General features: G+C 39.6%; 1 protein-coding gene across 2 annotated transcripts; it reads left to right on the forward strand.

Annotated features, from left to right (window-relative positions):
* Positions 1-834: 834 nt before the first annotated feature.
* On the forward strand, positions 835-21,309 carry cables1 (Cdk5 and Abl enzyme substrate 1). 2 transcript variants are annotated; one of them, XM_023965065.2, is made up of 10 exons: positions 835-1,578; positions 7,227-7,298; positions 7,384-7,476; positions 8,154-8,231; positions 13,469-13,571; positions 14,979-15,135; positions 15,218-15,321; positions 17,209-17,315; positions 17,409-17,616; positions 19,995-21,309. In XM_023965065.2, exons 1-10 carry the CDS (start codon positions 1,061-1,063, stop codon positions 20,133-20,135), a joined length of 1,581 nt encoding a protein of 526 aa, XP_023820833.1. In that variant the 5' UTR covers positions 835-1,060; the 3' UTR covers positions 20,136-21,309. The 2 variants fall into 2 exon arrangements, with proteins under 2 accessions (XP_023820833.1, XP_023820834.1); XM_023965066.2 differs by lacking the exon at positions 8,154-8,231 and having other exon boundaries at positions 852-1,578.
* Positions 21,310-22,952: the final 1,643 nt, after the last annotated feature.

Consider the following 22,952-nt stretch of genomic DNA (forward strand, 5'->3'; position numbering starts at 1 on the left):
ATTGTAGCGACCTGGGGGTTAGCCCAACTACCCCTGGCTGCAGCCTGCAGAACTGCACAACATAGTGGAATGCTGGAACGCTGATTCTGCAGGCTGCAGCCAGGGCTTACTCGGGTTAGCCTCGCCTTCAGCCCCTAAGACTCATGGGAAGTGGGGAATCATGGGGGAAAACCATGAGTGAGAGGGCTGGAAGCAGAAGTAACATCCATGCTATTACACTGTGTGTTTGCGTCCAAATATATGGGTGATGATGACTAAAAGTGTATTTATGTTTTCTGACTTCTTCCTATCTGAGATTGTCTGGGGCTCGGACAGCTCTCCAATGAAGCCACTTTATAGTGACGCATTAGTTGGGTCGTTACAATATAAATTAAAATATTGGGTTAAAATAAAGCATATTTAATGAAGAGGCCAAATCTGACCCCATGGATTTTCCAAGGTTAAAATCAAAAGTTTTTTTTTTTCTTTTCTCTGCGGTTCGGTTGCAGCTTCCGCTCCAGAACCACCAGATGGCACCACGAAGCTGCAAACGAGATGCGCTTTCTTCAGCCAGATGGCGCAATTGCCTCACAAAGGCTGTTTCCATAATAGTAAGAATAATAATAATGAATGTTCTGAAAACAAACACAGCAGGACTCCTCTGGGCAACAGCTGATCCTGCTGTGCGTCAAAAGGGGAGAAAAACGCGCCTTTAGTCACGTTGGAAAAAACTGGACGGTTTTCCAGACATTTTTTTCATATGTATGCGTTTTATGCGTCAAATGAGAAATGCTTAGTCAGCAGCAAAGTGTGTTAAACTCTGCTACTGTGGAATAAGTTGGTGCGCCAGAAGACAGAGGCGCTTCGGCTTCAGGAACAGGCAGGAAAAGGATTGTATTCCTGACAGCTAATTGGTCCAGATTTTCCCTGTGCTGCCACAATGCAGAACACGTGACCTGGCTGTTTTCACCCACTTCAACTCGTGGACTTAAAACACGGCCACGCTCGCGCCGTTCCCCCACAGTTGCGGGTTTCTCCGCCCAAGCAGCGCGTCGGGTTCTCGGGACGCAGGGAGGGGACCATGGCGGCTGCCACGAGCAGCGGCGCATCCACGGCCACGCTGCAGATGAGACACTCCGGCGTGGAACAGACGCGGAAACGCATAGACCCGAAGCGCAGGCAGGCAGCGCTGTCCTTCCTCAGCAACATTTCCCTGGACGGCCGCCCCGTGCAGGACGACGCAGAGAACCCGGAGCAGGAGGACGAGCCGCCGGAAGCCAGGACTAGTCTCAGCGCGGCTTCCCCGGAGCGCGCGGCGGCGGCGGCGGCCACGGCCGCCCAGGCTCTGGCTTTAGCCAACCAGGCTCTCCTCGCCAACAATCGGGCCAGCTCGGGTCTCCCCTCTTCCCCAGGGGGCACGGACGCAGAAGCTGACGCCTCCACCCCCTCCACGTTTAACTCCCCTTTCTCCGCGCTCCCTGCCTCGACCAGAGGGAGGCTGCAGACCTACACTCAGGGAATCGTACCGGCCCCCTACTCCAGGCAGTTCTCCCCCAACTACTGCCCGGAAATCGGACAAATAGAGCCGCAGAGGTCAAGGTAACAGTGTAAACACCGACTTCTCTCTACTGGGCTGTGGACACGCGTGAGCATGCGCAGCAGGGCTTCACCTGAGCATCTGATTCTAAAGTCCCATATTCCTGAGAGTTTGGTTCCTTTTGAATGTTTTTCCTTCCAGCTGCTTTCATTCAGGAGAGGCTGCAGCTGATGAGTCAGATCTATGCAGGCTTCACTTCACTTTCATTTCTTTGGCTCTTGCCTTTAATGAGCGGACCACATAACGTCTCCACACAGACCAATGAAACCTAAAGAACTGTGCACCTCCCTGCTGCACCACGGTGACCCAAACATCATGTAATCCTGTCCCACTCCAACACCGCTTTATGTCTTTGTCCTTTTGTAGTAACTCTGCCTCCTCTCAGATTTGTTTGGTGGTCTCAACTCAGCAGAAAGGAACCTTCAACCAATCAGTTTCAGAATCCTTTGTTGGTTGTATTTCTTCCTCCAGGATGCTCTGGTTGATGGTAAAACTCTCACCAGAGAAGGAAGGCACAAGAAGAACAAACAAAACACCAACATTTACTTCCTTCTCTAAACTAACTCAAAAAGTTTAGGGAGTAAAAAAAAAATAAGAGCCTCCAGTCACAATGACCAGAATTGCAACCTGGTTGATAAAAAAGAAGCAACAGGTCTCTAAAAATATGCAGATCCGTACAATTCATCTTTGCAGATGATGTTGTCCTGTTGGCGTCATTGAGCCAGGACCTCCCGCATGCCTCGGAGAGGTTTGTGTTTGGGATGAAAGTCAGCACCGCAAAGTCTGAGGCCGTGGTTCTACCAGAGAAAGTGGTGCTGCACAATATGAAAAAAAGAAAAATAACTCACAATATTAGTAATCAGTAATACGATGACTATATGACTTGATACACGAAGAAATGGCAAAACAAAATGAGAGGGAAGTCTGGACGTCTTTGCTTAGACTGCTGCCCCCATGCCCAGATGAGCGTAAAAAAATGGATGGATGGAAGTTTTGATTAAAAATTCTTAAATGATGAACTCTTGTTTTGGTAGCACAGCTATTATAATTGTTTTTATTCAGAAAAGGGGAGCGGTTAGCTTTAAGCTTCTTTACCTTGAAGGAACTTTTGTTCACCTTTTTATGTCCAAAGATTGTCAAAATTTTTAGTTGATTCATTTTCCTAGAATGTAGGTTTACTTTGCCAACAATGAATTATTTTTTTTTATCTGTTTGTGATCATCTTCACCAGATAAAAACCTCCAACGAAAAAAAGCAGAATTGTATTAAGTTCTGCTGTTTCTAACAGTGAAACGATGTTTGTGTGTTTGCCCCTTCGGATCTCTTCAGCTGCTTTCAGGTAAAACAAACATCACTGACGTTGTCTTTGGAGGACGTCCACATAATATGAATATTTCCTTTGGAAAAACGAGTGACCTGCTGATGGAGCGTGGATAAATTCCCCCGGCGCTCTGCACACTGCCCGGTTTGTTTTCCGAGGGCAGCTGGTGGAAACGTGTCCAGAGGAGCCTGGCTGAGCCTTCTGAACCCCGGCACTCAGAGAAAAGAGTCTGGCTCTTCTCTCTCATGATTTCTCTCCTCCACTTCCTTAGTTGGGGGGGTGGCAGGAGGCAGAGTTGCACTCTTCTCTTTTTGGCCTTCACTCCTGCTCCCATTCAGGAAGTCACAGAGCCTCTGATCTGCCGCCAGAATCTGCTGTCTGAGGCTGTTGGTGGATGAATTTCACATTCAGCTTCCTCTCTGCTCAGGACAAATGTCTGCATGAGAAAGGAGCTGCATTTATCACATTATCTGGTCTGGTGTTGGAGGTGTCTGAACTACTCATACTTCTATGTTTTGACTAAATATTTAATACGACAAGGCAGAAGACACAGTGGAGGAAATAAGTATTTGATCTCTTTCTGATTTTGTATTTGCCCGCTTCTGACAATCTGTCATCCTAATGGTTGGTTCACTTTCACAGTGTGGTATAGAAAAGCAGAACATCCATTTTATAGATTTTATATCCATTTATTTGCATTTCATTGAGGTAAATAAGTATTCGAACCCTCTTGCCAAGAGTATTTGTGGTAAAACCCTTATTTGCGCCCCCCCCAAATATGGCTGTTGCTTAGCAACTCTGAGCTTCTGCTCTCTCTGTAGGTTTTCTACAGGATTGAGGTCCAGAGACTGGCTGGGCCACTCCATGACCTTGGTATGCTTCTTCTTCAGCCATTCCCTGAATGTCTGGGCTGTAGGTTTTTTTTTTTTTTTATCATGTTGGAGGACCCATCAACCACCCATTTTAAGTATCCTGGTGGAGGGAAGGAGGTTTTCACTCAGGATTTAATGGTACATGGCTCTGCCCATCCTCCCATCCATATGGTGAAGTAGCCTCGTGCAGGAAGACAGCCCCAAAGCATAATGCTTCCACCTTCATGCTTGACAGTGGTGTTCTTGGAGTCATAGGCAGCATTTCTGACAGGTTCAATGCCAAAGAGCTCCATGTTGGTCTCATCTGACCAAAGAACTTTCTCCCAATCATTCTCTAGTTCATGAAGGTGTTCATTGCCAAACTTCAGGTGGGCCTCTTCATGTTCCTTCTCAAGCTTTGCAAGATGTTAAACCATAAAATAAAGTATCACCAATGGTTTTCTCAGTGGCTGTGGTTCCAGTTGCTGTGAGATCATCAACTAACTCCTGCCGTGTTGTTTTAGGCCGATTTCTCTCTGTTCTAATGATCATGGAAACCCCACCAGGTCAGATCTGTTTTGGAGCCCCAGACCTGCAGGTGGATTGATGCTCATGTTCTTGTATTTTGGCCCAGTTGCACCAACAGTTGTCATGGTAACCTCCAGCTTGTTGCTGATGGTTTTTCAGTGCATTCTGGTCTGGTGCAGATCTACACTCTTCCTTCAATCCACTGAAAGCTCTTTAGTCTGACTGATGGACTGATCCTGTGGACGGGTGTCTTTTCTACAGTTGTTGAGTTCAAACAGGGGGCAGACAGGTTGATTAGGACAGTCTAACTATTCTGTGTGAACCAGAACTCTTAATGGTTTATATGGGATCAAATTCGTATTTCCCTCAATGAAATGCAAATAAATGTCTATAAATTCTTGAAAGTGGATTTTTTTCTTAGTGATTTTCTGTCTCTCACTGTTCAGATTTTTGTTTCCTGAGGTTGCGCTTGATACAGTGAAAGGGTTATATAGGAAAACTATTCTTCCTCAGAGTCTTTTTGTGTCCTGGTTGTTGATAAATCTTGGGAAATGTAGCAGAGTTCCCTTTGAGGCAGATTATGGAGGGTCTGCATGCAACGTTTTGGTCCTGACCCCAGCTTTTCATTTCCAGGTTTTCCTTTTTCTGAGCTGCTAACGGCGCAGCACAAAAGAACCTTTTAATCACACTAAGTGACTTTCTGTTTGCCCCGGCTGAGCTTGTCTCAAGGAGTCCAAGAACGTGAATTTTTTCCCAGCAGCTCTGCAGCAAATGTACGATTATGTAGTCTGGCAGCCTGCCAGGTGAGCGAACACTTGAAAGTGTCTCATCTGCAGGTTTTTGCTGTTCAAGTTTGCTTGTTTAGATGGTAGCAGTGGTTTAGCCTTAGGTTTCCTGAGGATTTATAACTGTTAGTTCTGCAGGAAACGTGTTTTCGTTTGGCACAAGCTGCAGCCATGAATGTGCTTGAGACGACCAGAGTGGAAATGGTTAGAAAGAAGCACAGTTAATGTCAAACTGTACAGATCCTGTTTGCTGAGGAAGCGGCCATCAATCAGTGGCCTGGTCCGTGTTACTGTTTCCATGATTTTACGTCCTGGCCTGGAAAACCTCTTTTGCATAAGAGCCCCATCCTGCTGTTCTTTCTCTCTGGCTGCATCTATCTCTGCACATCTTTCCAAAAGAGGACACCTCCTTTGTCCCAGATACTGTCATCTGTAAGTTCAGGAGGCTTGTTTTTGCTAAAAAAAAAACAAAAAACTTTTCTCTCATTTCACTCCTTTTCTTTCTGACTTTCTGTAGCGAGTGAAACCTGCACTTTTTCCACCTCACAGCAAAGAACCTACGGACAATTACAGGCATCTCTATTGATGCTCTCATAGAAGATTCTGCATCAATTACTCCACAGTTTAACGAGTTACCCTGTAATCCTCCACAGATGGGCCCCATCAAGCTCCTGCCTTATTAAATAAGTCAATCTGCAATCTGATTGGCTGCAGTTTGGACAAAAAAAAGGTTATGAAAACATGAATGTGGTAAAAACCAATTCAGATCTCAGGTTAAAGTGCAGTTTACATAACATTTTTGAAGTTTAATTTCTTAAAACGATTTTTTACATTAAGTCCTTAGTAAACTGCAAAAAAATGGAAAAGAGCACTAATTTAAAAAAGGAAATCCCTAATAAGTAGCTAAATTATTACTTAACAAGAAATCGCTAAATTATCATAATCTAGAAACGAGTATTTGAAATGGGAACAATGAGCTTAAAAAGATGTTGGATAATATTACTTTGAATTGAATGTTATGCAGCCCAATATTAAGTATTTTTTCTGTTAGTTTTAAGCAAATGGTTTGTAGTTTTAAGTTTTCATTAACCTAAGTGTAGTTTATTTTGATCACAGTGACAAAAAAAAACTTAAATAAGTGGAAATGACTCATTTTACAGCAAAGTGTAAACAAAATGAGAATCTCAAGTTAGTCCATCTTAGTAAATCCTCATAAAATCTAAAATTAGGCCTTATCCTTCGATCATAAATGTAAATTTCTGTTTCCAAAATAATGACAATGAATGCGAGTCTACATTTTATATTAATTTATTTGTATTTGTCTCAGGGTTGAAGAGGATGATAACCCTAAATCGCCCGAAGGAATATAGACGTGGTTAAGAAAAATCTTTGTTGCCAAGGAAATAAAAAAAATTAACTATTACAGATGCTCCTGAAAAGTACACAGAGCTGTTTGTTACTCCCAAGCGAGCAAAAAATAAGGTGGTTGCTAAGGAGAGAAAACCTACAGAAAAAAAAGTGTTGTTTTTTTTTTTAAATGAAGTTGTCACATGCAGCTCTGACCAGGGTTGCAGGGGCAGGTAGGCAGTTGGCCAGTGAGGACGGTCAAAAGGGGGGGCTAAGGTGGGAGCGGGTAGCACCTGGGTCATTCAACACCACCTGTGGCTTTAAATGGAATTACAGTTGGTTTCTGGAATTATGTTTAGCAATTTTATTGCTTTTTTGTTATTGTCGTTTTGATCTTTGGTATGTTTGTGCGTTGAGTGATTATTTTTTTTTGGCTTTTAAAAAAGTTCAAACATTCTGAGCCGTGAGGACTTGTACCCTGACAGTCAATCTCAGAAAAATCCCCTGAGATGTCGCATTTGTGTGAATAAAGTCAGAATATACGAATGCATGGTTTGAAAACGCAGGTGTTTTTTTTCTTACACAGCAACAGATTGGTCACAGATTGGTGACCTCAATTTGTGCTCCTGTTTTTTTTTTTTGTCCTGCAGTAACCTGGTAGTCATTTAGCCAAATTGCTTTGTGAAGCTGTGAGGAAACGATCCTCCCTGAAGGAACTTGTGCATTATTTTTCTGTAAAAGAACATTTGCTGCAGCCGTCTGATGATTTTTATATATTTTTTTAAATTAAAACCCCCTTTTTATGTCTCTTTTTGCAGACGAAGACTCATCTCTCAGCGCTCGTCACTTGAGACGTTGGAGGACATCGAGGAGAACGCCCCTCTGCGCAGGTGGAGCACAAACACGGCTGCAGGAGATCAGTTGACTCCGGCACTCTTCCGCCTCCTTGATCAAACTTCTGCTCTGATGTTTTAGATGCCGAACGCTGTCCGGTTCCCCCCGCCCAAAGAGCTTCAAGAAGATTCACTTCATCAAGAACATGAGGCAGCATGATATGCGCAATGGAAGGTACAAAGGCAGACGATGGCAGCTTGTCCATGAAGTACAGTGTCCGTTTCCCAACGGAATGATGAAAGTTGATGTGGTACCTGCGGGAAAGTCTGATTTCTGCACCAGATGAGAATCATTGCAGCACATTTTGCAGAGGCTTGTATGAAGCTCTGAAATCCTTTACTGCAAAAGGTTTAGTCCCAGCTGTTTTCAATAATTATAAGCCAATTCCAGAGCACTCGTGCTGTCGGATGACTTTCACATTCTGTGAATTTTAAGGGAAGCTTTGGTTGTTTTCTTGTTCGTTGACAGAGAAAAGTTCATTTGCTCTCTGCGGTCCGTTTTTGTTTTTAGCTTTTATTGGTTATAGCTTTAAGGCTAAAAAGGATGATTGTGAATCAAAAAGTCCCAACCTGAATAACTTATTCTTAAACTAGGATTCAGTGATGCCGATTTGGGTTCGGACCATTTTGAAGAACTTAAGATGTTCTTCAAGTTGCTATTGAAGCCATTCTGGGCCCCCCCCACGCTAAAACGCATCACCACGTGTGAAGTTGCAGGTTAAAAAAAACGGGCTGACAAAAACAGGTTCTCATCCTACTTTATTGAAGTTTCTCATCTTAAAGCTCTCTCCAACATGAACCTTTTGTCAGCTATATGTTGATTAGCTTGTTTACCGCTTTCTGTTTTCTTAGGATAGTCCTTATCAGTGGCAGAAGATCCTTCTATAGTGTATTTTCTGTCCTGCCCTATCGAGATTGTAGCCAAACTGGGTATGTATCTCACGGCATGCCGTTCCTCCGTTCCACCTGTGCTCCCGCCTCCCCTCTGTTTCCTCATCCGTCTTCTTCTCTGTGGCCGCTCTGTGAAGGTTTTGGTCCTGTTGGGTGCATTTTTATCCCGCTAGTTTGATAAATGAATGCTGGACTTTAACGGCATAGACTAGATAACGGCTTAATGCTTGCATTTTTTCCCCCATAATGTCTTTAATTCTCATCTGTTGTTTTTTTTCTTCTTCAGTTTTTCCTAATAACTGGATTTGCTTTTTTCTCTAAGGGTTTTCTTCTCTAAAGTTTAGACGTTAAAATATCAAACTTTTAATTCTGCTTGTTTTGTTTTTTTATATCTAAAGACCTGCTCCAATGAAAATGGTGTTTTTTAACATATTCTTATAGCTTTTTTCTGATGATGCTGGATAAATTTAAAGAAAACTAATCTAAAAGTTAAATTTTTTGAGTATTTTTTTAATTGAAATTGTTATGAATCAGTAGCAGACTAAAAATGCAGTTTGAAAAACAGCTCATTTATGAATAAAAGGTTTGCTAGGAGGACAACAGGCTCCATTGTGACACATCCACATCCAGACAAATGGATCCACGTTTTCCTCGTCTGAGCTGGACTCTGGATCAAAAGTGTACGACTGGAACGCTTGGACTGGAAAGTTTGTTGGTTTGAGGGGCTTTAAGCTAGCAGTTGAATGTGTAAACAGATGGACAACGGGAAGTGGGGGCGGTCCCGCTCACAACTCGGATGCAAATATTAAGGAACTCCTGCCGCTTTGCAGAAACTATGTCCTAGAAAACGACTATGGCTAAAAACGGCACAATCATAATTCAAAGACCACTGGGAGCGATTTGAAAATGGATCAAAAGATGATCGGACTGGTTAGAGCCATAGTGCAGTCATTAGGGATTTTCATGGACCCGAACTGTAAGTTGGCTTTTGTTTGGACATCTCCACTCGCAGCCACGTGGAGTTGTGGGTTTTGGAGGAAGTAAAAGGAAAAGGACAAAGAACTCAACAAGCAGAGGGAAAAGCCGCACACACCAGGCTTTAGCAAAGACTCTCAGCGTTTTCTGGAATCTCCTAAGCGAGCCAATCAGTGAGAGGTCAGAGATCAATAAGCCTCAGCACTGACAGAGCAGTCCAGTTAGAGACTCATAGTTCTGAATTCTCCATTTACTGTTTGAATTTGTTCACAATTTAAAAAATAAATAAATAAAAGATCATAAACCTTTATTTATCCAGGAACAGTCCCAGTAAGATCACCAGCCCCTCTTTATTTAGGTCCGGGCCCAATAGAACTGATCAATGCAAAGCCTTAACAAACAGCAGTACAATGCAAAACCATCCACAAGGTCAAACTCTCTGATACGGACCAGATTTTTAACTTTCCAATCCCACCGTTAAGAATTCCAGGTTGTGGGGGCAGAGAACTGACATGAATCCTGTCCAGCTACTGTGGGAATGCTTGGGACAGCCAATAACAGCGAAGATAATAAAGTGCAATAGATAAATAAAGAGTACTCCAGCAGTCCAGTGACTACTTTCAGGAAAAATCCATGTACTCTAGCAAAACCACACCTTTCAGGCCCCTGCGTTCCAAACTCATGCACTTATGGGCGGCTACGCCATGTTTTAAAACTGTTTTCGGGCTGCACACAAAAACCGTGTGTCTACTGAACACGTTGACAGTCAAACCAGGTCGAGCTTTGACCAATCGGGTCGTATGGGAAGCATCCTTTTCATTAGCGGAAGGGCCAACCGTTGTAAAATTAACCACGAAGGAGAAATCAAAAATTTGCGTTTTGTTGCCGGGCGGAAATACGACACCAAGTCTTCCCTGTATCGGAATGGATCTATGAAATATAAAGCCTGGTGTAAGAGTGGCGGGATTTGCTCCACTTTGACGATTTGCACCAAAAACATCGGGTTGCAACATAGCAATGCTAAATGCTTCCCTCGACGCTCATCACATGCGCGGAGTGAACGAAGCTTTACAGTTTATGACTTGAGACTTGAGCTGTTTTAAAGTTAAACCCAAAGATTAGAGCCAGAATTCTTTCCTCAAAGATGAGGAACGACTTACAATCATTCTAATTTACTTTGTTCGTTTTAAGTTAATTTTTAAAATAAAATGTAAAAAAAGATCAAAAAGTAAATTATAATTCAGTGCAAATAATGTATAAGGCTATAAAAACTACTTCCACAGAGCATACGAAAACTGTTTAAAGAAAGAAAAGGAGAATATTTACTATGAAAAAAAGACATCAGACAAGATCATGACGACACAAGAACCTACATGCATTTCTGTCTGTGGGTTTGAGAATAACATGAAGGAAAGTACTAAAATTAGTTTAAATGTTATAAAATTTAAAAAAAATGTAAATTGTGGAAACAATTTTTTCTAACCTTGATGCTTTTTTTCCCCTTTAATTCCTTTGTGTCTATTTGAGAAAATGGGTTTTTATGCATTAAAATTTTAGTATTTTAGTATTTTTTGGAAAAATTGGGGGTGGGAAATGAGATTTTTCTTCTACCCGCATTTTTGGGGCATTTTATCACTTTCTGTTTATCATGTTTTTTCTGATTTTAAACCATTTTATTTTGTGTTTGAAAATAGCAGGAAATCAAATCAAAATCAAACTAAGTGATAAAGGAAACCTCACAGACAGAAGTCATACATGAAATAGTGTTAAAGGATGTTGTTGATGTTGCATACAAACTCATTTTGTAAAAAAACTTTATCCTCAACAAAGTGATTATGTCTCAAAGCTGCTTGTGGTTAAGTTAGTCAGAAACTGAATCGAAAAGGACGGACGTTTGCACACTTCCTTAAAGGTTTACGACACACCTTAGAAACATCGAAAACGCCTTTTTCATTGTCATGTTTTAGAGAGAACTGACTGAGAAGTTTACATTTGTGGTAAATTGAAATGCCGAGGATTCATATGTAAAGGAATTCAAAGGAAGTGTTTGAGAAAAGCGTCGGATAGAAACTCCTGATGCCTTGATAAACATAGCGGTACATTCATTTGGCAGAGCTCAGCTCCTGTTAGTCCAAGGGTCTCCAAACCTGAGGCCCCGGAGCCACATGTGGCTCTTTGGCTTTGAAGAAAAATGTGAACCGATTGAATAATTGTTAGTGAGTAAAAATCAATTGTCTTTTTTTTTTAACCACTGCTGACATTTCAATAAATCAAGAAGCAATGAGAGCTTTGAGTTAACTGAACAAAATGATGGTTAAAGCTTTGATTCATTGTCAGAGTGGTTTATTGTTAATAAGAATACGTTTAAACTCATATTCTCATCTTATGTCTAGTTACTGTTCTGTTGAAGTTTAATTGCAAATAATTGAACTCAGGATCTTCTTTGGATGTATTTTATTTTGAAAGGAACTTATAAGGTAAAAGGAGTCAAATTTGTTTTCTATGCAAATATAAAACGCTGCTATAATTCAATTATTGTAAATGTTTTTAAGCTACGTTTTATAACTGAGTGGCGTAATTTGCCCTAAAAATATAACTAAAGTTTTTCTAAAGAGTGAAGTGGGACTTTGCTGCTCTCGCCAGGTTGTGTCCAGGAAGAAGCTGGACCGACATGAACGATTATTTCTCACTGGATACTAAAAAGCTGGGTTTGATCTTTTTTTTCTCCTGTTGATTTACCAAGAAAGCACAGAATCAAAATGCAGCAGAGAAACGGCTCCGTCCCTGTTTAGAGGAGTTTTCGGTTGAATTTTTCCGCTTGCCGTTCGGAGCCGTTATCGTTTTGACCTTCGACCTTTAAATCCACAGTTGCGTTTTTTTCTTTCCCCTGCTTGGACTTTGCATGTTCTTGTTGCTGCAGCTCGGCTGTCCTTCCTTAAAAGACTCGCACTAACGTTTAACCGGTTTGTGTTGAGCTTTGAGCGGCTTCAAAGAGAATCGTGGACTTTGGCTTCATGCATGTTACTAAACTGTCTTGGATTCGCTTTGATTATTTTTGCTATTTCTTATACTCTTTTTCTTTTTTTTATCAAATATTTTTTGCCCATGTCGTTTAAAAATGGCTTCATAAAAAATGCCTCCCTATTTCCAACTTCTCTTCTCTTCCTTCAATAAATGTTTTTGCAAGATGTCTGCTTATCACAGATCTTTATGCCCATGATGCAACGGTCCCAACACGCCTGTCTGCAAGATAAGACTGTTGGCATTACAACAGACTAGACAAACATGCCGTCATGTGACGGCCGTGTATTTCTATATTTTATCAGGACGCAGTTTGAAGGGGAAACACGGCTGAGGCAGGGCAAATAAGGCAGCAAACCACCGTTACTGTCCCCATTCCACTGTTTTTACCTAATGACAGCAAAATCCCCACAAATAAAGTTGTTCTCAAATTTCCTATCATGCAATGGTTCTTATTAACCTTTAAAACCATAGAAAACTATAAAAAGAAGCATTATTGAATAGATTTTATTTATATTTAACATGATTCCAAAAAAAAATACCGATTTCATGTCATATTTGCCGTTTGAAAATAAATGTAATTTGGGTTGAAAACCTGTTTTCTCATAGCCAGTGGTTTTAAAATGGAACTTTCATTAAAAATCATGAATTCTTAGATTGAAAAATGACAGAAAACCATTTCTTTTGCCTGAATAAATAAAGATATAACTTGATTAATAAGTAAAATCAATCAATTTTTTTTTTTAGTGATTGATTTGATTTGATTTGATACACTTTATTGAACTCAACTCTAGTATCTACTAACTATAGTTTTCCCAAAACATTTAATGAGAATTCTGCAGGATTTGCTGCAGGGGGTTTAGAGACCTGGCCGCTTCAGCATGTGCGGCATCCGAAGACGCCCACCCTTTGCTCCACTGACACACTTTGCCTTGCAGCCTCCCGTTTTCTGTTTCAGGAGAGCTTTCGGCCTCCTGAACATCTCCCACGCCAGCGTGGCATTTCTAGCTCCTCTGAGGCAAAAGCTGCCTTTGACGAGGCCTGAAAGAGTCAATCTGAGCTCTTCTCCATGCTGCCTCCCTGGGGTGCACTTTATTTTAGGCTGCCCTGCGACGCAAGCAAAGACAAGTATGTCAGCTGATGAGCACAGATCGATATGAGAGCTGTCTTTGAAAGGGACAAAATGGAGCAGGCAGATGCAAAAGAAGAGTGGGAGTAAAAAAAAAAAAAAAAGAAGCCTCAGTTTAATTTGCTTGGTCTAAAAATGAAATGCTCATCAGGGATGTGAAGGTGGAAGGACGTCAGCGCCACCCGTCAGGAGGTGTAAGTGCCAAAGAGATGGTGATTGGGCTGGAGGGCGTGGAGCTCGGAGCAGATGGAAAGGTGAGAAGAAAGTCAAAATGTGCATGTGCTGTTGATTTTAAAGTGGATGACATGAATACAAAGACAAAACAAAGGAAAGCAGCGAAAATAATTGGTGTCTGGCAGCAAAGACACCGTGTGACTCTCCACCAGCATCTACTCTGCTCAGGTCCCTGAACACGCTGCGATAGACGAGAACATTTAGTTTCTATGACGGTGTTTCCTCTTGAAATGGCTGTAAATTTAGTCTTTTTACTCATTTTTACAATTGTAAAAGAAAAGTCATCCATACCTCCAACAGTACATTTTTGCTGCTTCTCAGTTATGTTTTTTTTTTTATTCCTCATAACAATAATAGTTTCTCTCCCTTTTATAAATATTTTTGGTTTTTCTTTTTAATAACATTTTGACTTTTCTACTACCAGAAGCCAAAACGGCCCAGAATTTAACCAATTAATCCTTGATGACGTCTGGCTCCAACATGGCGGCGTCCGTATCAGGAAAAAATGGCAACTGAGTTGACTTCACGTGTTTGAAGCGGGAAGTAAACCATTTTCTATGGGGGACTGTCACTCAGTTCTCGTATACAGTCGATCCTGTAACCAATAAACGTAATGCTATTAGAAACGATGCTTAGGTCAGGCACAGAATTATAATCGAGTAAGATTAAAAGGGACGTTTAAAAGCTGCAAAATCCCTGCAAACATAAAACCGAATCAGCACATTTCTTTATCTTCAGATGGGGAATTTTAAGGAATTCAAGCCTTAAAGATTAAAAGACTTTTTTTTTTTTTTTGCAATCTTTGATGAAAGAATTTCCCTGATGGTAAAAGAAAAAAAGAGGTTTTTGATATTATAGATGAGTACTACTACTATGAGCTCTATGCATTAAAACTAGTCTGAGTACGACAATATCTACAGAGAGTAATTATACTCAAATTTTACTCAGTTACAAAAGTATTTGTAACCGAGTAAATGTCACTGCCACCTTTGGCTAAAATAAAGCAATAAAATATGTCGTTGGAGTTTGTATGAATGACACGATATTCATAAATATATGATAGATTATATATTTTCAGTCGTTTGCATCCATATTTGTGTGGGTTTGTAGTTTCAGGGGCAGGAATTCTAGTTACCACGATACTTTAATCTTTGATGCAATTAATGCACAAACTTTCCAAACTGTTAAATACTAGAAAATAAGAACAATTTCTATTCGTTTTTTTATTTTACTTTTTATTTATCTATTGATTTATTTATGTCTAGTGTTTGTGAGACAAGCTACAGAGTATTAATTAATAAAAAACTGTCACGGGGTCAGTTAATTAAACCAATGGGATCATAAAATAGAAAAGCTTTTGGCTAAAATAAAATCTGGTTACATCTTTTTGGTCCTGGACTAAACTGAAAGTGCTGGTGTTTTTGCAGACTGTGTCTTACACGCAGCTCCTGTACCCGACTAATGGGCTGGGCGGTCGGAGAAACACCATCGACTCCACCTCCTCCTTCGCTCAGTCGCGTAACGCCAGCCATCGCAGCCTCAGTCTGGGCAGAGCCAACAGCAACCAGAGCAGCTTAGACGCAGGTGGGCGGGCTGATCACACCTGGAAAGAACCCCCCCCCAAAAAAAAACTGCCGTTGATGCCGATGCGTTTCTGCTTTTGCAGGGAATGACTTTGGCGACATCCGAGAATACGATCCAAACCTGCTGGATGATCCTCAGTGGCCTTGTGGGAAACACAAGCGAGTCCTCATCTTCCCGTCTTACATGGTGAGAATCTAACATCCACCTACTGATCTGTTGTAGAGATGAAAACGTTCTCTAAATGAGTTTATTTCGATGTATCTTAACAATTGGCCATCTGTTTTTTAGTTAGGACTGATTTTTCAGCATATGGGAAAGACCTCCTTGCAGTTGGTTCACTGAAAGAGAGTCAGGAGGATGTCATTAACCACATTGAATCAAAAAGGTTATTTTTCTGGAATCTTCTCCAAGCATCTGGCATCGTTTCTGCGCTGCAGCTGTTTGTGTTCCTCCTCAGACATTTCTGGATGCTGTTTTTGCTGGAAAAACCGGAGCACTTTGAGATTTTTACCCAAAATGTAAAGCGCATTCTAAATAAAATGTATTATTATTACTATTATTACAAAAAGCACAAAACATTGGCTGACACATTTAATAAAAGCCTGGCTTTTATTTTAGTTTTTAGTAAAAGCCAGGCTTTTATTTTTGTTCTCTTCCCAAATGCAAACATCTGATAACAATGGCTATTGTGCTTATTGGAGGATTGGGAGTTAAAAAATCTGTGTTTTCAGAAACTCCATATCAGCTGCAAGTAAACATTTTCTTTTCTTCAAAGTGAATTAATTTTTGAGGGAAAACCTTCTATATGTGAGAATAGATTAGAATAGATGGTATGGGATTTAAGAAATTCAAAAATTCATCATAGGGACTGGAGTCACTGCTAAATTTCTGAATCATTTCCATCAAGTTTCATTTTTATTGTTTTTCACATTTTAGTTTCTGGTTATTTTCAGTTTAACAGTTTTATATTGATCAAATGTAGACCTGCCATTAAAAAAAACAAGTTATTTTTAGCTTAAAAGGAAAAAGGTCATTTCCTACAGCAAATAATGAAATGTTATAAAATTCAGTCATTATTTATAATCAGTACTGAGCTCTTTAGTTCCTGTGTAAATGATGGTAACTCTTTGTTTTAAACATGCCTTACCCATCCACTGACAATGGTGTTTTTAGCATTTTTTATGTTTTTGTGGCATTTTTCTGATTATGATCAGGAATATTAAGCTCAAAATTGCATTTCTCAGTATTTCTTTATTCAGATTGTGTGGAATCGAGACCAAACAACAAAAAAAGCAGTTTAAAAAAGATTGTATTTGTTAGAAAATATGCAGGGCGGGTCAGGAGCTCCCTGCTTGAACGCCACACATGTTCTGACTTTGACTAAAAATGGTATCATCCTAATTTAAAGACCACTGGAGTGGCTTTTTATTGTAAAAGTCAAACCAAACATGGCAGAAAAAAGCTCCTTAAGCCCTTTTTGAACCTTTATTACATCCATTGTTATTAAAAACATAAATATTAAGTGAAAAAATTGAAAAGTTTGAGCTACATAGCCGATGTTTATGCGGGTAAAAAGTGAAATAATTAATCCTGACTTAAACAGTTGGGTTAGTAAAATCACTACAGCACTACACATAAAACAAAAACATCAGAGCTTTATTGATTATGATTGTAATTATCAATTAAAATGTATTCTAATCCAGCCAGATTATCTAACTGGATTATAAGGGACCAACAGATTACATCCAAAGGTTTTCAGCTCATCCCTGTTCTGGTCAAACTAACGGCAGCAGTGGACAGAAAAGTCGTCTAGATAGAAGAAGAGGAAGAAAGATTAGTTTCACCAAAGAAACCCTCCTTCTCAGCGTGACGTTCAGCTCATGAACGCCGCGGTCGTCATCATATGAGCGCGCGCCGGGAGCGGGTCGATCTGTCTGCAGGAATTCATTTTAGGAAGAATCGCCCTTGAAGTTTCAGACATGCAACAAGGCAGCGCAGCCAGGTGGAAGCCACCTAACCGTCCCGTGATGACAGCGCCGCCGTTTTGACGCTCACACTGGTTTTCTGTTCCAGACGACGGTCATCGAATACGTCAAACCGTTTGACCTCAAGAAGGACATGAATGAAACTTTCAAGGAGAAGTTTCCACTCGTCAGACTCACCCTCAGCAAGATACGCAGGTGAGGTGACGACTTTCTGAGAGAGGATTTTGACCTCAACAACTACTACAACCAATCCCCTCTTCTTTTATTTTTCATTTGTTTTTTCTGCAGTTTGAAAAGGGAGATAAGAAAGCTGGCTCAGGATGAATGCGGCTACGAGGAGCCAACTGTGGCCATGGCTTTTGTCTACTTTGAAAAGCTGGTTCTTCAGGGCAAACTGAACAAGCAGAACCGGAAGCTGTGCGCCGGCGCCTGCGTCCTTTTGGCGGCCAAGATCGGCGGGGATCTGAAAAAACAGGAGGTTAAGCTCCTTATTGATGTAAGTCTCATTCAAAGCTGGAAAATGACACGTGGCTGTTTGCGGGTTTGGTTTGTGACGAAAAAAATCCTGATGTTATGAAATGAAGTTCGGTTGAGCCTGCAGGTCATGCATCATCTGCAGAATTTACATTATTGCAGCCGAGTGTTGAAAGACCAAGCAGTGAACTATTTCTGAGGCAGAAACTTGAGACTTTTGGCTACCATGAAATGATTGAGGGTGGCTGACAGAAATTATTGAAAGATTTCACTTAGGAACAGAAGATTCGTGTTGTTGTGTTTGTTTTTCCACATTTTCTTTAAATTCCAAAACATCTTTTTCCAAGTTACATTTTTTATTTTCAAATTTTCAATATTTCTTTTAATTTTACTCTCGAGTTTGTTTTCAAATATTCATTTTGTTCTTCTTAAATTTACAATCTGCTTTTTCATTCACTTAAAGATGATCCTGATTCAACCCCATAAAAAGTTTTTAACGCTGTTATAAACTGATAAAGGATCAAGGGTTTCGACTTTTCTTTGTAAAGAATCAAAAAGATTTTGCATTTTTTATATGAAAGTATATCCGATCATGACTTAAAGACTCCCTCTGATCATCTTTTGATCTATTTTCAAAGCGTTCCCAGTGGTCTTTTAATGAGGATTATGCTGTAATTTTTAAATTCAGACAAAATTTAAAAAATATATATTTTCTAGGACATAGTCTCTGCAGTGCGACAGTAGCTCATTAGAAATTTACCTCCAAGTTGTGGGCTGGACTGTTGTTGGAGCAACCCCGCCCCTCTTCCCCTCCCCACCGCTAAGCGCTCAAAGCAGGGAGCTTATGGCCCCCGCCCAGTGTATTTTCTTCGCCACAAATATGATTTTTTTTGTCTGCTCCTGATTCACAATGATTTAAATAAAGAAATAATCAGAAATATCATTTTACGCTTAATTTATTTAAATATATTTTATTTTATATCACAGCATTACCTTATAATAAATTTTAAAAAGATGAAAAAGAATGCTCAATCAATTATTGAAGATGATGAAAATGAATGATTTTTAATTATACTTCACTTGCTCCAAAAATTCATTCATGATTTTTACTAATGAAACATAAGTTGCACATATTTTTAACTTTTGATACTTGATCAATGTTTGCTATGAAGATTTTTGAATCAGTGTTACAGTGATCCCTTGCTATAACGCGGTTTACTTTTCACGGTTTCGCTACTTCACGGATTTGCATCGTGCATTGTGTTCTGCATTCTGATTGGCTTAAAAGTCACTCCGCGTTTTTCTCTACCTGTGCGTCAATAACGCTGCAGTTTAATATGTACAAGTATGTAAAACAGCTCGCCAAATTTACATTACATACGTGCAAATTCTCTTGCAATTTCGAGTTTCTCTAAAACCCATAGAAAAAAGAGCAACAACAACTGCCTATCACTATGTTCTTCCCCCGGGGCTTCAAAAGAAGAAAACACTGCAGAGCGGAGTCAGGATGCAGCGGCTCAGTCTGAACAGCAGTGAAATACACCTGAGTCACTATTTGTCCCACTGTACTTTGTATTTTTTTCATAATCATTTAAAATTTTCTCCCGTTTAATCCAATTCTTCGGGTCGCGGTGGGCGGGGCTAATCTCCGCGATTTGAAGCCTTCTGTTCACATCGATGATTAAAATTATTATTTGACTGTACAGTAGAGAAGTTATTTGTTGAAAAAACTTTTCTAAAGTACTTTTATTTGTGAAACAAATGCTTGAGCCTGTAAAATGGTTTGTTTTTTCTTTTCAATTTACAATAGAGTATTTAATTGTATAATAATTGTTAAAAAAATAAAGGTTTCTACTTCACGGATTTTGCCTATCACGGGTTCTTTTTGGAACGTAACCCCCGCAAAAAACAAGGGATTACTATCTATTTTACTGATTTGGTATTATTTCTTTTAATTATGTACATGATTTTTGTTATGAATATAATCTGCACATATTTTAGATAACTGATCTGCAATTGCTATGTTGATTTCTGAAATAGTTTTGTCCATTTTTACATAATAATTAAGTAATTCATCTTTGGTATGTGATTTATTGATACGTCAGGATTCCTATTCTGTCTGATAAAAGTTATAAACCGGATAATGATAAATCATGTAATAAAATGGTTATGGTAGAACAGGGGTGGGATTATCCTAATTATCCTAAGTTTGATATTTTATTGTTTTTGTGTATTATTTTTACTTGATTGCTTGAAATAAAGCATTTCAAATCAAATGAAATCAAAAAGTTATGTGTGTCCTCCGTCATCCAGAAAATGCCACAAGAGCATGTTTAAAACAACAAACACGCCATTTTCATGGGAGTGGCTCTTTAACGCCTTTTGTCCAAACTCCCACAGAAACTGGAGGAGAAGTTCCGAGTGAACCGCAGAGAGCTGATAGCCTTCGAGTTTCCCGTCTTGGTGGCCCTGGAGTTCAACCTGCACCTGCCCGAGCATGAAGTCATGCCTCATTACAGACGCCTGCTGCAGGCTTCTTAGCGAAGGTGTCCCGTCAGGAGGACGGTCTCCGCCTTCTCCTGATACCTGTCCGTCACTACAAGAAACCTTACAAAGGAACTTTGACCTTTTATCGGACTTCCAAAAGCTGTCTTAAGAAACAAATATTTTTTACTGGTTTGCATGTCTCTACTTTCTTTATCTTTCCTTCTTTTTCTCCTTGTGTTGATTAAGGAATCGTTTTTTCTTTTAAGCTTTTTTTCCTTTTTGGTTTTAAGTAAATCTTGTAAACTTTGATATTATTGGTTCTTAACCTGCTTTTAACAAAAACCCAGTAAGCGGCTGGTTTTTGGCTGGACTGTTATTCATCGGAGTCGCTCAAGTCCTAAAAAGTGCACTTTCTCCAAAAATGGGAGGGCAGATTTTTTTGTTTTTTTTAACCTAAAAAAAAGAACCTGTAATGTGCCAGATGAACCTGTTTGGGTGGACCTTTGACCTTGCTGCTTGGCTGTGGCCTCCTGTTGTCACTGAACTGTTCTGTTCCTTCTTTCTGCCTCTTAAATTTGTCTTCTGGACTCTCTGAGACCAGATCAGCTCGTTGAATTCCTTGTGCTCTACGTTAGAGTGTATATTCGGCACATTTGTGGTGCTTCAACGCAGCTTTTTTCCTGCATTTCAGGAGGCCAGCAAGCAGTGATCAGCAGCTGCGATTGGTTATTTTCCAGGTGGATTGTCTCTGCCTCTATCGTCTGTGTTCTCTCTGCTGTAGTGCTGTAGTGCAAGGCACTACAAGACGGGCTGCTGCCACTGACTGCTGACTTCTGTGAGAAGGAAAAAGCCTCCAAAAAAAGGGCCTAAAATAAGGGGATCAGCTCTGGATCAAAATCTGATTTTCAACTTGAAATTGTTTTAGTCTTTAAGAAAACAAAAAACTGAATTGATATAAAAATCGTTTGTATTGGCATTTACTGAAAATTTTTATAGCCTTTAATTTTTTCATACTCCAGACTATGACGATCTTTTGAATCAGACGTGTGCTATACATCCTGCTATATGATGCAAAAGCATGAAGTGCATTGATGTAAACTAAGAAAAAAAACCTCTGTTTGCGAGCCCAAAGACTTTGCTGTAAGATGCACTTCAAGTTCTCTCTGAAGATTCATGGGGGAATCCCTGTGTGTTTGTAAATAAAATGCTTCGCTTGTTGAATCAAAAACTGATTTTTTTTTTTTTACTCTTATGTCAAAGTTTTCAGCAGCCGTTTATCCATCTTTATTTATGTATAAAAATACAAACATTTCTGGGGCTTTATCATATTTTTTATAATAGTTGGGTAGTTGGGCCTCAAATCCAAAGATTTATATATAAAAGAAAAAATAAAGAACTTTTTTTTTAAATCTTTTTTTATAAATTATCAATTTCACAAGTTGATAATCAAAATCAGAAAAAGAAGTAACCACCGTAAGGATAGAGAAGTGAAAATGAGCAAAAGTTATAAAACGCCTCTAAAGATTAGCACACATATTTAAAAGTTCATCTGAAAGTATAATTAAGTTGTACTTTTCTCGTTGAGCAGGAAATCCAAATTTTTTTTTTAAACCAAAGACATTTTCTCTCACAGCATAATGGGCTGTTGCCAAAACAGTTCATGTTGGAGCTTGAAGCTTGCAGCGGTTGACAGAAGCGACTTCTATGGACAAAACCGGGGGGAAAAAAATGAAAAGTGATAAATCGATGTTTAATCTGCACATGTAATCAGTGGGAACATCTGCAGCGATGCATGCTGCAAAGAACAGAGCAGTGATGAAGCAGAGAACTCGTTTTCTGAACTTTAAACTTCTTTTTCTGCAGCTCCAAAGAAACCTGAGCGCCTCCCTCTGTTGATCCCCCCCCCCCCCCCCCCCCCAAAAAAAAAAGGTTAGAGACAGGGATCTTTTAGACACTTATTTGCTGCAGAAATCTGCTGGTTTGCTGTGTTTTTATCACTGTTTACCGAGACAAAGTTCTGCGCTTTTGCTTTTGCGCTTTCTACATGCCAAGCATGTAGAAATACATTATGAATATAAATCATTAAAAAAAAGTCAAGTAAAAAAATATAAACTGTTATCTGTTTTTCATTGAAATTACCACAAAGCATGGATACACTGATGGGGGAAATTAAAGGGAGATAAATAAAAATGTAAAAGAAAACTGTAAAAAATGAGGATAAACATATATACAGGAAAGACCAAATGTTTGGACACACCTTCTCATTCATTCCGATTTTAAAATCGCTGCATTGGCTCCCTGTGAGCTTCAGGATTGATTTTAAAGTTCTTTTAATGGTTTAACCCCACTAGACAGTGCTCTGAACCTTTTTTCTTCAATGATTTGTGATCTTCACTGGTGTCCATGGATTACATGAAATCGTTCCACCTTTATCCACCTTTGTCATGTCAGGGAGAACACGTCAATGCAAGGGTGGGGTCATCTAAGATAGCACAAGGGTTAAGTTAGCTGCATCTTTTCAATATATTTTAGAAAGGATTTCAAGATTCTTTTATTGGTTTTTACGGTGGAGGCAAGTAAGAAAAAAAAAACTGAATACACATGTGGATGTCTATTTTCAGGAATTTATTTTATTTTTCTTCATTTTTAGCATTTAATTACAAATGAATCAAAATCTTTTTGGCTTGAAGAATTGGATCAAATAGTGTGAATGAAATGAATTAAGTGGTTTGGATGTGATGCTCAGCTCCCAGAGAAACTATCTTTGTTCTTTAAAAAAAAGTTTACATTAATGTAAAACGATTGTTGATTATTATTTTTTCTTTAGGCTGTGGTGCTGCACCACCCTTCCAACTTCTACTATAATATGAA

The sequence above is a fragment of the Oryzias latipes genome, chromosome 17, assembly GCF_053564925.1.
Source record: "Oryzias latipes strain Hd-rR chromosome 17, Olatipes_Hd-rR_3.1".
Lineage (NCBI taxonomy): Eukaryota > Metazoa > Chordata > Actinopteri > Beloniformes > Adrianichthyidae > Oryzias > Oryzias latipes.

Bases quoted from the DNA above. Each gene is read 5' to 3' on its own strand.
- cables1 (XM_023965065.2), top strand. From the start codon at position 1,061: ATGGCGGCTGCCACGAGCAGCGGCGCATCCACGGCCACGCTGCAGATG. The intron at 8,232-13,468 runs GTATGTATCTCA...AATGCTCATCAG, and splicing joins CGAGATTGTAGCCAAACTGG to GGATGTGAAGGTGGAAGGAC. The intron at 15,136-15,217 runs GTGGGCGGGCTG...CTGCTTTTGCAG, and splicing joins CCAGAGCAGCTTAGACGCAG to GGAATGACTTTGGCGACATC.